Below are 14,968 nucleotides of genomic sequence, written 5' to 3'. Positions count from 1 at the left end.
GTATAGCATGAATTTGGGTGAAAAAGGACGTCATGCAGAAAACTGATCAGAAGCCTACAGATGTGAGGTGTATAGAGTTGGAATATTTCTTGACTGTTATATGAAGACAATGGATGTGCTGGCATTATCTGTAAATTTAGCTTCTTAAAATGTCATTAATAAATCAGGAGTCACATCCAAGAATGTAGCATTCCTCTACAAAGAATGAGTCCACACTTTCTAGTCAATTTGACTGTGTTCTTTTTCTAGGGAGAATTTCCTATCAAAACAGAAGGAAAATTTAAACAAGTTGTACCCTTGCAACACCCATGCAACACCCATGTCATCTGCAAACAGACTAAATATCTCAAGAATCAGGTGCAGTACACCTGAGCACCACTGAAACAGAAAGACTGCCTACAAAGCTTTAATGACTTGCATTAAAATTACATCTGCCTAGAATAGAGATAATCTACCTTTCTTTTCTACTGCATCGTTTCTGGAAATGAACTTTTCCATTCTTGCTAGCTTTTGTTTTATTTGCAGAAGTTCAAGTGTCATGAATGTGTGCTAAAGTTCATGATCATGCTGAAACTTCACTTCAGATTATCTTAAAAAACATTTCCAATTCAGAATGAGTACTACAACTGCTTTAGATCAAGACAAGACAGAAATATCAGAATAAATTAATTGACAGTAGAGGGGATTGCAATTTGCATGCTGTTTTCAGGCAAGTAAACTGTAATGTCTGCTAAGGAATCTTTAAATTAAAAGAAATAAAAAGGGGTAAGATGCTTCTAAAATAAAAAAATGAGCTCCACTTTAATTTGGATCAAGTTGCTTGTAAAATGATTTTGCAATTTTCAATTCTGATATATATAAGAAATGACATTAATCGCAGTGTGAAACAATTCTGACAGTACATTGAACCACAGATTAGAGATGGGTAATAATATATGAGATTATGTATACTCTCCTCCCATATGTGATTTCCCCATAACCACATACAATCATCACCATTCTAGATCAAAAACAAATTTGGGCATGCAAATTTTACAAGAAAATCACTTGAGATAAAATGAAGAAAGATAGTGGTCCCAGACAAAAGTGGGTTCCTACAGACTAGGAAGAAAATCAATGTTCAAGAATTTCCTGTTATAAACCAAATAGTTTTACCTGTCTATACTCACAAAGACTTCTAAAAACAGGAATCAGTACCAAAGGGAAAGGTCCCCCAAAAGATAGATTACTGCTTATTATAAAGCCAATAAATGCAAAAACTACTGACAGTTTTCCAAAGTATAAAAATTCATGTGTGTTTACTCTCTTGGTTTTATGATAATAAAATATTACGTGTACCTGGGCCAGTCTTAATAATGATAATTTTTTATTAACCTTTCAAATTATGGATGCGTATGTGGGCCTTTTTTAAAAATTAAAGTGGCAAAGTAAGTCATTTGTGAACTTTATTTATTGCAGTCCATTGCTACCTATCAAAACTACAGTCTTGCCAGGATAGCTTATGTAGGTAGCTTACCATGTATGTGTGAATATAAGTCGACCTCATGTTTAAATTGAGGGCAGGTTTTGTTGTTTAAATTATGGATTTGGATATGACCGGTGGTTAAGTTGAGGGTAAAACTAAGAGGCGTGTAACCAAGGATCTAAAGGATAAGGCTACTGAAAACATAGTTTTTTGTGGGTTTTTCAGCCTATGAGGCCATGTCCTAAAAGAGTTTTTTCCTGACATTCCACCAGCAACTGTGGCTGGCAACTTCAGAGAATGCTGGCATGGGAGAAAATGGGGTATAGATATTGTGGGTTGAGAGGAAATGATTTGCATGCTAATCTGTGTATTGTTTTGTTGTTGAATGGCAAGGCCTCAGGGTGTCTATTTAAATAGTGATCCATGTCTGCTGGGAAACCCCCCTCACCCTGGGTAGTTTTCATTTGCATTTGCTGGGTCTTGACTTTGGTGGTTTTTAGGACTGCTAGCCAAACTTTGTTTACTTTAAGTGTTTCTTCTTTCCTGTTGAAGTTGTCCAGATGTTTATGGATTTCAACGGCTTCCCTGTGCATTCTGACCTGACAGTTGTTGGCATGGTCCAGAATTTCAGTGTTTTCAAACAGCATTTTATGCCCAGGATGGTTTATAACGTGTTCTGCTACTGGTGATTTTTCTGGCTGACCCAGTCTACAGTGTCTCTCGTGTTTCTGCCAAATGCCAAAGAACTTACAAAATTTCAGCAGGAATAACTGTTTGTGTTCACCCTAAAAGAATAGATGGATGAGAGGTGGCGGGGAGGGTGTCAGTGTTTCCAGGACCGTTTATGCTCTTACCTTTCACCAGGGGATGGCTCCTTTTTTTTTAATAAGAGTTAAAGTACAGTACTTACAGTGACCTATGGATAAGTCGACTTAAGTTTTTGGGGTCATTTTTTGACTAAAATTTCTAGGCTTATACATGAATTTGTACAGTATATACTCATACAGTCATAAATAAATTTAAAAACCAGTTTAAAACAAACCAAATACAAGAACATTTCCTATTTTCCCAGGAAAGCCCATCAGACAATCAACTGTCAAACCACGTTTAATTTTCTGGGGTTCCCAAAATGGAAGTTATTATTTCTCAACTGGTGGAAATATCTGCCATTTCTTAATGACTAAAGGCCAGTTAGGAAGTTGTACGTTTTCACAGAATATCTTTTAAAAGTTTTAGTTGTGCAACTTGAACCAAATGAAGGAGATTCCAGACCTCACATACATCACACAAAATATTTAAACTTAATTTCCAACAGAATCACAACAGAGGTTGACTTTTATAATTCATGACATTTTCATTTCTCTGCAAGCAGATTTCAGCGTTAATTTTTTTCTAGTGAGTCACACAGATTACTGGACAAACATGCCAGCCTTTGGAAGGCTAATTTGAAACTCACAAACTTACCTAATAACCTATGCTGAAAATATAATTTGAAAATCCAGTAAAAGTATAAGAATGCACACTTTTAAAATCATGCACATAAACAATAAATGCATGCTTCACCATTCCGCTATTAAAACTAAGTGAGTTTAGTAGCACCAAACCACTCTGGAAGGTTAAAAAAATGGGAAATATAATACACATGTAACACACAAGAACTCACAAATAGTGCTCTATAGAGTGAGGTAGTATTTTCACAAAAGACTAGTCCCGAAGCTCTCCTCTCTTTTAAGTATCCACACCCAAAGTTTCCCTCGTAGATACTCTTTGGGAAAATGGAAATGGAAGGAGAAAGCAGAGAATGATGGGATTGGAGTAGCAAGAATCTACAAGCAGCTTTACCATTAGCACAGGTCAGGAAAACAGTTGAAGGAGTCTGAAATTACTAACGTGCACACATACACAAATGGTAAATATGACAGCGCTTTTCATTTCTTCTCATTATTATTGCAAGGCAGTTTGTTTCCTCAGTTGTTTGAATATTTCACAACACCATTCGAACAGTAAAAACATTTAACCTTTTACTGACATATCCATTATTATAGCTTTAATAATCTTTCCATCACACATCTCAAGCAATCCTTGCACCATCAACTTGCCATTTGACCATGTTTAAAATTAGTCAGATTAGATGCATCTATATACATCGCTGATCCAACTCTGTTGAACAGATCCAGAGAGCCTCTGGGCAGAGTAGGAAAAAAATCCTTGTCTTTCCAGAAAACTTCACAGTTGCTTTCCCTCCCTTAATACCTTAAACATCTGACTGGAGCCCTTTAAATGACAAAGGTTTCCACATAACAAACATGTCCCCACTACTTAAGCAAGTTCAAAGGCAATGTGTAAAGTTTATTTAAATAAGGTGCTATATAATGACACATTTGCACTCCTAGTTTGATTTTTTAAAACTGCTGCCTTTGTACAAATACAATGAGACAAAATCCACCACTATTAAATCCTATAATTAAAATAGGTGGGTGAATATGTTGTCATGTGGAACAGAAAACACAACATCTTTAGGGAGGATACTCCATACCTGGAACATCACTACTGAGAAAGCCCTCCTCTTTCCTGTTACATTAAGTACTACTGATAAAGGAGGCACGTGGGACCAATTCACACCGCACAATTATAGCACTGCCATGGCTGCATCCTATGGAATCCTGGAGTCTGTTGTCTGGTGAGATGCTAGAGCTCTTTGGAAGAGTATTCTAAAAACTCCTGCCAAATTCCAAATCACAGGATTCCATAGAACTGGCAGTTAAAGTGGAATCATGGCACTATAATTGTAGTCCCTTGGAAAAGGAACTAAGAAGAAGATATTAAAGCACAGACAGGGTTAGGACAGATTGCCCCAACTAACTACATTACTGAAAGGTTTCAAGTACCTTCTGTAATTTTATTTTAATTGTAAAAGTTGTAACAGAAAGGGAATGTAAAATGTTTATAACCCCAATTGTCTTTCTTTTTAATGTCATTAATCTAACTATTCACTGGCCCATCTTGAATATACACCAAGAAAATAGTATTTTACCCATGGACTGCAACAAGTTATTTCCATTTTAAAATTTACTACATAGCAACTTTACAAGGTGCAGTTGGAACAGCTGCACAGATAGTACAGTGAAAGGTGTATGCTTTAAAATGGCCAAAGTCCTCTTATTATACTTTATTGAAATCATCATCACACATGAGCAAACTATACTAGATTTCTGTAATTCTGTCTTTCTAACAACAGGAAATTAGATGTCCTTAAGTTGCTTACAGAAATATATTTGCTCTGCAAAAGGCGGATGTCAACGGAATCAGGAAGAAACAGCCCTTTCTAACCAAACCTAACAATCTGAAGATGTCTATTTTCTATTAGATGCATGAGGAAACAACATAGCATGTAAGGTTGCCTATTACAGGAGGATACAACTCCCAACTACCCAGCACAAGTAGAAAGTAATGTGATTAAAAACAAAACAAAGATAAATTTGGGGTCTTCGAATACAACCTTCATCCAAGAAGGCAACATTAGCTTGTAAATGCAATATTCTGTCTTGTTTCCCTTCTAATCCACACTCTTTTTATGGATTTTTTCTTCCATAAAGGCAAAGGTAAAGAGATAAATTGTATGTCTAGTACAAACATGCTGGAAGACAGCCACCCCACATATTGCAACAATTTTAAGCTTAAGGTAAATCATTCTTAAAAATAATTCCTTGCTAGTTGCAAATTTCTCTATTCACCCCTCTTAAAGGAACAGTGGGACTGCACCCTGTATCAGTGGAATTACAAACTGGCACTCTGCATCTAGCCTCAATCCAAAGATGTACAAATCCATATGCCAAATATGCAATTAAAAAACCTGGCAGGAGATCTGTACAGAAGTGTGGAATTTTACAAACAAAACAAAGCAAACACACAAAGAAACCCCAAAACAGAACCCCCAACCAACCAATACAACTATTAAACAAAAATAGTAAGACAGAATTATAGCTTATGTCACATGTGTGTAATTTCATGTATATACACAAAAGAATTGAGTGATATTGTGGAATATGGCTCCATTCCAATAAGAAAGTTTACAGTGGCTTGGAGATCAAATTCACAGCAGTCTTGTTACCATGATTTACAGTTATGAAAAAGTTTACACCTTTCAGAAGCAATGGACACTAAACGATGGCCAACTCAAACTACTTAATGCTGGTCTTTACCTACTTTAGCCACTTGTTTTTGCCCCAGGCTAAAGCCCTCCTATAAGGGTCAGTGTATTTGTTCAGGTAAACCCGATTTGTTTGACTGAGAAACAGAGGGAAATATTTTTCTACTATTCACTACTTTTGATTTGTTCCACCACATCTCACAAAATCTGGACAACAGTTACATAGATATGAGGAGACAGGTTTTTATAAGCCACCCTGATTCCCAGTTTTGGGGAAAAGGTGGGGTATAGACAATGGCAATAATAATAACAATAGTAACAACAACATCCTCAGATATGACCTAAAAATATTCATTTTTTTTCCTTATAGTAAAATGGGGCTACAGCCCACCCAGGACCCCTATAGAGCTTGGGAAAGTGTACCCCTCTGTAATGGCCCTGGAAGGCCACTGGGGCCAGGTGACAGGAAGGGTTAATTCAGGAGATCTAAGCAATGGATCATGCGGGAGAGACTGGATTGACTCTGTCATCTACATGGTTTCATTAGGCAATGGAAGGTGAGAACGAGGGAAAGGACAGGCGTTTGGGAAGGAGGAGGAGAGGGGGCCATGTGGTGGAAGCATGCAGCTAACTGCTCCAGGTCAGAGAGAAGGAAGGAATCCCAGGAAAGAATTCTAGGGACGTCAGGGAATGTCTAGCCAGTTGCATCATGTTTTCAGTTATTTTGAAAGAGGTTAGAGAGCTGGGTATGGCAACAGCTGGAATTGGAACTACTGTACTGTACTACATTTTTATGTCTGGGCCTATCAAGCTTGGTTCTTCCTCTTGAAACCAGGGCGGAGAAGACGGCCAGAGTGTTGCACAGGGCAAACCGGAGGGTATCTCCTGGCCCCTGTTGTCTTGCAGGGTCATTACACCCTCCATGCAAATAAATAAATAAATAAATAAATAAATAAATAAATAAAGGATCCAAGTCAATGAGTACAGTTTACACGCAAACAAATTAGGATCCAAGCTAATGAGAATTATTCAAGTAAATGTACATGGGGCTGCAGCCCTAGCTTCAGAAAGGGGATGGCCCTTAAGATGCTTTGGGATTCCTATCATCACTAGCTATGGAAGTTGAGAATTATAGTGAATGACAGTTGTAACATCTGGAGGGTCACAGGTTCCCACTCCCCCTCTTTGCTTAGATACTCACAAATGTAAGCTCCAAAATTATCTATTTCTGAATCTGAGTAAAGATACATTGATCTGAAGTTGGTCTGAGGTACTGCCCACTTCTGTTTTAAAAGATTATTCTTACCACTGTTTTAAGATACAAAATACAAGATAATATTTTTGAAAATTAAAAACATATCATCCTGGAAATTTGATTAGGCTCTTCAAAATTAGTTCAAGCACAATTTATATTTACTACAAAAAAGATGCTAACATTGCAAAATGCACATGAACATGTAATTAAAATATGGCATAATGTGGGTTAGTGAAGCAAAGTGGCATAGTAGTAAGCAATGAGTAACAGAAAAATATGAAGAATCACTCAATAAACATATCAGTACCACAAGACTTACTGGTAGGTTTCTTGCTGAATCCAAATAAAGAATAAGTAATGCTGAGGAAAGTCCATCATTAGCTTGGTCTTTATCAGCTCTTATGCTTTTTAGCACCTAAGATTAGAAAAGAAACTCTTTTCCATTTATGTATTATTTTCCACGTTACTTCTAAGTAAAACTGAAACAAATTACAATATGCAAAGTAACTATATAATAAATAAAAGTGAATTCAAAATAATATCATACATGTACAAAGAAGAAAACACTTCTCTAAAAATTACATTTTTGATTTGAGTGAACCCAAGACTAAATTCAAATGAAATTCTATGATACAGAATTTCTCTCAAAGAGACATTTTCTCTTCCTTGCATGTCCTTACCATAACAAAGGAACATGGAGCTGTGACTCTCCCACTTTCTGTTATGTGCATTGCTGCCCAAGCGAGCAGCATTCCTCTAGACATTCTAAATGAACTGTTTGGTCTTCATCCTTTAATTTCCATTCAGCATTCAGCGGCACCATCATTACATCCACTCGCCACTCTGACCATGCTTCTCCTTTATTATCATTCCTTCACTGGCTCCCCTTTCCCTTCCGTATTCACTATAAGCTTCTGTTGTTGACCTTTAAAGCCCTGCATAAGTTGGTCCCTCTGTATTTATCTGAACTTCTTTCTCCGTACATTCCCACTTGTACCTTCCGTTCTAGTAGTCAAGGTTTACTGTTCAGCCTAGGATCTCCACTGCCCCATCCCAGATTCATCCCTTCTCACCTGCTGCTCTTCACTCCTGAAACCTTCTTCCCCCACAAACAAGAGACATCACTTTTTTAACCACTTTTAAATATGAGTTGAAGACTGTCCTGTTCAGGGAAGCATTCCAGGCACTGTGTGATTATTTATCTGATATTTGATTGGATAGTTGATGTTGATTTTTTTAATTGTTGCCTGCTTATTTTAACCAATTATATCTTATATTATTACCTATTGTTTTATACGTATTTTGTAGATTGTACGCCATTGGCAGGTTTCATTTTTATTGATTTGATCATTTGTATGTACAGTGCTGTGTACATTTACAGCTCTATAAAAATAAACTATAATAATAATAATAATTTGGTCAATTTCTGATTATTTACACCCCAGCAAATCTTGATTACTATTCCTCATTCTTTTGAAAGAAAATTAGAGGTGGTGCATGTGCGTGTGGATGTGTAGATCTTCATTTTTAACTACATTCAGGGATCCCTGCATTATTTAAAACTGCAAGGACATAATATCATACATACCTGGTCAAGATTCTCTGCATTAGGCATCAATGTGAGCCATTCGAGTTTTAAATGCAATCTTCCTTTGGAGACTTCATCCAAAGTAAACCACTGGAAGTGAAGTCAATAAACTGTGGTAAGAAGCAAGGCCATTCCCTAATAAAGCAACATATTCCATTATACTTACCTTGAGATACTGATAGTACTTTTTGGAAGATACACTGACATAACATTAACACTGTGTAATTGGCACAAGACAGCTATGCTATTTCTAAAACAGTAGCACTGTCTCTACTTATTCCTTGAATTTAATCATGCTCTAAAACTGTAGTAAAATTAATATTATGATGGCCCATTTTAAAAATAACAGAATACTTCCAATGTTTACTTCAACACACTCTATCTGCTTGGTTCTAACCAGTCAGTCATCTGGCAGGATTACTTAATATTAGCCAGTTTAACATACTGTAATCATATATATTACAGTAAGTATTTCAGCAGTATAATATTTTGCCCCATAATACATTAGGGCCCAAGAAAGACAATGATAAACACTTACTTTCTATTATAAATGCTAATCCATATGCCAAATCTGCAATTAAAAAAAAAAACCCTGGCACCTTGGTATGCAAATTCAGCTAAGCCATCACAACATGTACCTCATGTGTGATTAAGCCAAAGTTTGATTCGGAGGTAAGGCTGGACACTGTTAGAATATCAGTCTTTCAGTCACCCCTCCCCAAATTGAACACGTGAAGACTCACCTCATCTAAGTAGCGCTCCTTTTCAACTTCAGTTAAGTCTATCATTAGACTGGAAATAGAACACAATGCATTAGAAGAATAAATCTCTCTTTATAGAATGTAAAGCTGGAGTTGTGCAAGAGGAGAGAATGAAGCATTTAAAAATAAAATCACGAGCTCTGTATTCATATTTTGCTTTCCTTCCAATAAAGAATGAAGAAAAAAGCATCTGAATTCTAGTTGAGTAGGAAGCCATTCAGAGAAAAGGGAATTGTTGAAAATAGATGACAGAGTAACTGTCCATTAAAAGATGTAAATAAGAGTAGCATTTGCAGTTGTTACGGACATTATGGAAACTAGGCCCTTCAATTGGGATAAAATGATTTCTAGAAGGAAATACCAAAGCATGGCTTTCAAGAGGGCACAGATGAACTTTTCTCAATGGTTATTCCTTCCTCAAGAATATGAGATAGTTAAGGCTAAATATATCATATTAAAAAAGCAGGCAAGATTACTTCTACAGTATTGTAATCAATTTCCCCCTTTTTTTCTTTCCAAGAGATATACAAATGTTAAAAAAATACCATGCACAAAAGGCCCAGAATTTTTTTTAGATATCCACAGTGCAATGAGACTTTATTGGTGATGTCAGCTATTTTTATGTCTTTTTAAATATATTTTTTCTATTTCAATCATAGAAAAGGGATTTTGATAGTAGCACACTAATACAAGTAGTCTAAATAATCTAAAGGCAGCAGATCCTATTTGTTCTTGAAAGGTAAGCAGGGTCAACCCTGTTTAATACTTGGATGACAGACTGCCAATGAATACCAGGTACCATGGGCTACATTTCAGAGGAAGGGATTGGCAAAACCACCTCTGAGTACGCTTTGCCTAAGAAAACCCTATGAAATTCATGACATTGCCATACGTTGATAGTCAACTTGAAAGAACATACACACAGTCAAAAATACAGACATTTGGGACTTTAAAAAGACTTAAATGCTGGAAACATGCAACTGTATCTATTAAAATACAAATCAGAAAGGTGTACTAAGCACATCGGTTGGGCTGATAATAAAAATATCTTTTATTTGTTATTTACCTTCCCAGAAAGTCATCCTTGTCTGGATCCTCATCAAAAAGCTCAATCTCCAACTCCTGTCCTGGGTGCTCATACACTAAGGCCTGGAAATACAACAATTAAGAAGATCAAGAGGGTCAGTTAAGAATCATATAGAACACCACATCTATAAGGGCCACGAATAACATTCAGAGAATCCCTCATATTTTCCAGTAAGAAAAAGTGCTGGATGACTTAAGTAGCTGTAATGCATATTCTAACCTTCAAACACCGATAATTTCGGACAACATTTTAAAGTAAAACAGGACAAACTACATGTCTGGCTTTTGTATCACCCCACCAATCAAGGCAAATACACACAGAGCACCTCTTCTGTCTATGGCTGGATTCAAAGGCAAAAGCTTTAAGGATATAAGCATAAGTCCTATGCTAAATGTCCTCCCAGAGTTCTTATGTAGTACCAAGCCACAGACATATCCAAACAAGGCATGCCACAATTTTTGTGATTTGACTATAACATTAAATTATGCTCTGCTACTAAATTACAACATAAAGGAAATCAGAATATGGGGCAACATCTAGAAGGGATCATCTATGCAGCACCAAATGGTGGATTGGCAATGCATCTAAAACGATCCTGCTATACTGGTGGCTACAGAAATCCAGACACCAAAACCAGAAAAGTCATATATGCAAGACTGAGATTCTCTTGGCTTGTCAATGTTATGTCCCTTCAAGTTGAATGTAACTTAAAGAAACCCTATGCTAGGACTTTCTCTGCAAGATTTATTCTTGGACAGGTTTGCCATTGCCTTCCTCTTAGGCAGAGAATGTGACTTGCCCAAGGTCACCCAGGGCATTTTATGGCTGAGCAGGGATTCAAACCCTGCTCTTCTAGAATCCTAATTAAACACTCAAACCACTACACATTACTGGCTCCTGGGATTTTCTCCATGTAAGAGAAATCAGGTTCTAGAACTACTTCAATGAAATTAGTATGTAGACAGAGCTTAGTCAGTCTCAAAGGTGCTACAAGATCTCTCTACGTACTAATTCTACAGACTAATATGGCTATATCTTTGAATTCTACCATCAGTGAAATTAGACAAATATACAAATACTGATCAGTCATTTAAACCTTTTACCTCATAAACTTCATTCCACTTTGGATTGAGATTTTCTTTGATGACTTTGCTTTGGAAAATTTGATTACCCACACGAACGATTCCATAAGGATCAGATTTTCCCTTAACGATTCCCTTTAAGTAAGTATCTTTTCCTTCAAGATCCTGAGCTTCAATGAAGTGTATTCTTAGTACACCCTGTGAAGAAGCAAAAAACAGTAACAGTTATACAATGTTCAACAACAATTCTTTCTAGCTATAGCAATTAATACTAGCATTCTATCATTTCTATTATTTCTATCATTTCTCTATTCTCTATAAAGTCTATGGTAAGTATGAAAAAACTGAAGTATGGATAATCATTAATATAGCTTACTTTTAACATAGGCCATGACTTTATAACATAGGCTGGAAATGGGATGCAATGTATCAGTGATTCCTAAGCTCAGCCTAGAACAGTGTTGCCCAAACTTTGGTCCTCCAGGTGTTTTCGACTTCAACTCCCAGAAGCCCTAACCAGCTTGGCTGGCAGTCAGGAATTCTGGGAGCTGAAGTCCAAAAAATCTGAAAGATGAAAGTTTGGAAACCACTTGCCTAGAAAAAGAAACTCATCTAGAGCAATGTGACTGAGAAACCTATGGTCCTTTTGTATACATAAGCCCAGAATCATATGAACAGGACAAATTGAGAGTCCTTCTCAGTTACTTGATATCTGGGTTGTAAAGAATCCTGTTCTGATTCCAACCTATTAAATGCTATCACACAAGAAAAAAAAGAAGAGGGACAAATAAAGGAACTTTAATTTACACTTTTTACACTTCGTAAAAGAAAAACTAATGAACTGTTATCTAGCATCCAGTAGTTATTCTACTTAATCAGTTTGTTCAACATCATTTATTTATTTATTTATTTATTTATTTATTTATTTATTTATGGGATTTATCTCCCTCCTTTGTCCCAAAATGGGATTCATCTATCTCTACATCTACATCAGTGCTTCCCAAACTTCAGTCCTCTGAGTGTTTTGGACTTCAGAAGCCTTGGTAAGTTTGGCCAACTGTCAGGAATTCTGGAATCTAAAGTCCAAACTATATGGAGGACCAAAGTTTAAGAATTACTGACCTACATTATTAGACACTCCAGAAATAATGAACAGTGTATTATTTCAGAACATTAGGCTAAGATTCTTACCTTTGGTATAGGAAACCGCAACTGAGCAATCTGTACCTCACTGACAAGAGGAACAGTGATCCGATTTGGAAGCACCAGATAATTGGATATTATATCTAGTATTATAGTGTCTGATAAGCCACTGTTGGAGAGAAAATGTGGGCAACTTTATTTCTAGACACCATTAACAATAGTTTTTACATACTGTTATTATATAAACAATTGTTTGCCCTAAAAAGTATGCTAGTTTACAGTTCTAACATTTTGTAGGATAGAAATATTTCAACTCAGATTAATTTCATGATGACTTTTCTGCATGATGGGGTTTCAGGTACATCACTAACACATCCACTCTTTCAGAAGAACCAAGGTACTGAGAAGAAAAAGCTTTATGTTTGCCTGACCTGTCTCAGACAATGATCTCCCCCTAAGGGCAATGTGTGTGTATGCACACGTGCCTTCAAGTTGCCTCTCAACTTATGGCAACCCCATGAATTTCACATGTTTTCTTAAGCAAAGAATATTCAGAAGTGGTTTTGCCAATTCCTTCTTCTGAAACATAGCCTACAGCTCCTGTTATACATTGGCTTTTTCTCATCCAAGTACTGTATAGACATATATAAACTGACCTTCGGATTTTGGTGGTACCTGCCTGTACAGTGGGGCCCCTAGTATCCACTGGGGTTTGGTTCCAGGGCCTCCAGTGAATAACAAAATCCATGGATGTTAAAGTCCTATTAAATAAAATGGCATAGCAAAATAGTGTCGCTTATATAAAATGGAAAATCAAGGTTTGCTATTTGGAATGTATATATATTTTTTAATATTTTCAAGCTGTGGATGCTTGAATCCGTTGATTAAAAAAATCCGTGGATAAGGAGGGCCGACTGTACTCACCTAACCAACTGTAGAATTCAAAGACATAGCCGTGTTAGTTTGGAAAATCAGTATGCAAAGGGATCTTGTAGCACCTCAAAGGTGCTACAAGATCCCTTTGCATATTAAGCAAATTGGCATTTCTAGGCAAGATGGATGAAAAAATGTCGAAGTTTGGTGTCATTGTGAAAGCCTTTTCCTTTTGAAAAAACTCTTTGATATTTGTTATATCTCTAAGTAAGCTATCTTATCTGTAGTGGATTTTTGTTTGTTTTATGTTAGCATGTTACTGAAACCTCATATCATTTATACTGTATTTTCTGGTGTATAAGTCTACTTTTTAACCCAGGAAAATCTTCTCAAAAGTCGGGGGTCGTCTTATACGCCGGATGTCATCTTACAGGGCAGGTGCTGAAACTTCCAAGCTGGACTGGAGAATCTGCAGTCACCACATATAGTGGGGGGAGCTCAAAAATGGCCGCGGACACATTCCTGCCATATGCGGCGATCGTATGAAATCAGCTACCACTCTGATAGTCTTGAAGACAGGGAGGGCTGGGCAGGGAGGGAGAGCTGAACAGTCCAAGCAGGCTTTGTATGCAACAGGTTTTCCTGCTAAGTACCTGCATGTCATAAGCATTTGAATTAAAATTACCATATTGAAATCAAATCTGATTTTTAAAATTTTTTATTTGGTGTGTGTTGGAAGAGGGGTAGTCTTATATGGTGAGTATATCCCAAACTCTATATTTTAACTGGAAAAGTTGGGGGTCGTTTTATACACCCAGTCGCCTTATAAGCCAGAAAATACGGTATTTTATATCTATCCTTTTGTTTTCTCCTTTGGGACTTAAAGCAACTTACAATAAATTACGAAAATGCATAGTTAAAACATTTACAAAATACAGTTGAAAAGACAGTAAATGAAAAAATATGCTTATTAAAACCATTAAAAATACACACACACACACACCACAACACAACTTGCAATATCCATCACATTGTTTAGGTCAGACAGTCTTTATAAAATGGACTTTCAAACGCATGTCAAAAAGTCTTTACTTGTCCAAGAAAAGCAAATAGGAAGGGTGCCAGTCTAATATCTCTGGGAAGGGAGTTCTAAAGCCTGGGGGCAGCCACTGAGAAGTCCCAATAGAAGTACCTGTGAGGGTGGTGGGGCAAAGAGAAGAGCCTCCCCAGCAGATCTCACTTCATATAACAAATAGACAGAAATGCAAACAACATGCCATCTTAAAATCTTTTTGTACTGTTTTCAATGCAACTTCAATAGATTTAAAATATATTTCAATTTATTAGCTTCAAATTCTGTACATTTTTGACACCATTTCCATATATTTATTCATGACTATATAATGCTTTTGAAGAAGAAACATTACTTGAAATGCAACTGGCAAAGAAAAGAAAAAAGAAATATGGCCTTCTCATCCCCACTACTGTTTGTAGTGGCATATCAGTTCATTATAGTGCCTCATTTATATCTCAGTTCCCCCTATCTCTGGTCTAAATTTCATCT

At 36.6% G+C, this 14,968-nt stretch overlaps 1 protein-coding gene across 6 annotated transcripts in view; it reads right to left on the bottom strand.

The window, feature by feature from the left end:
- LOC149310039 (extended synaptotagmin-2-like) overlaps positions 1 to 14,968 on the bottom strand; it is an 84,857-nt gene that overhangs the window by 19,111 nt on the left and 50,778 nt on the right. For 4 of the 6 annotated variants that reach the window (XM_089533547.1, XM_089533548.1, XM_089533551.1 and 1 more), the window contains exons 8-14: positions 12,580 to 12,700; positions 11,410 to 11,586; positions 10,286 to 10,368; positions 9,202 to 9,250; positions 8,459 to 8,548; positions 7,190 to 7,285; positions 3,129 to 3,230 (exon numbers count right to left, since the gene is read on the bottom strand). In XM_089533547.1, coding sequence (XP_089389673.1) covers positions 3,129 to 3,230; positions 7,190 to 7,285; positions 8,459 to 8,548; positions 9,202 to 9,250; positions 10,286 to 10,368; positions 11,410 to 11,586; positions 12,580 to 12,700 — 718 coding nt within the window. The remainder of the gene's footprint in view (positions 1 to 3,128; positions 3,231 to 7,189; positions 7,286 to 8,458; positions 8,549 to 9,201; positions 9,251 to 10,285; positions 10,369 to 11,409; positions 11,587 to 12,579; positions 12,701 to 14,968) is intronic. The other 2 variants (XM_089533549.1, XM_089533550.1) reach the window with 1 other exon arrangement.

This window comes from Sceloporus occidentalis, unplaced genomic scaffold, assembly GCF_023333645.1.
Source record: "Sceloporus occidentalis isolate IW3139 unplaced genomic scaffold, rSceOcc1.0.p SCAF_7, whole genome shotgun sequence".
Classification (NCBI taxonomy): Eukaryota; Metazoa; Chordata; class Lepidosauria; order Squamata; family Phrynosomatidae; genus Sceloporus; species Sceloporus occidentalis.
The sequence above is the reverse complement of the archived record's forward strand: the minus strand, read 5'-3'. Positions and strand labels throughout refer to the sequence as shown.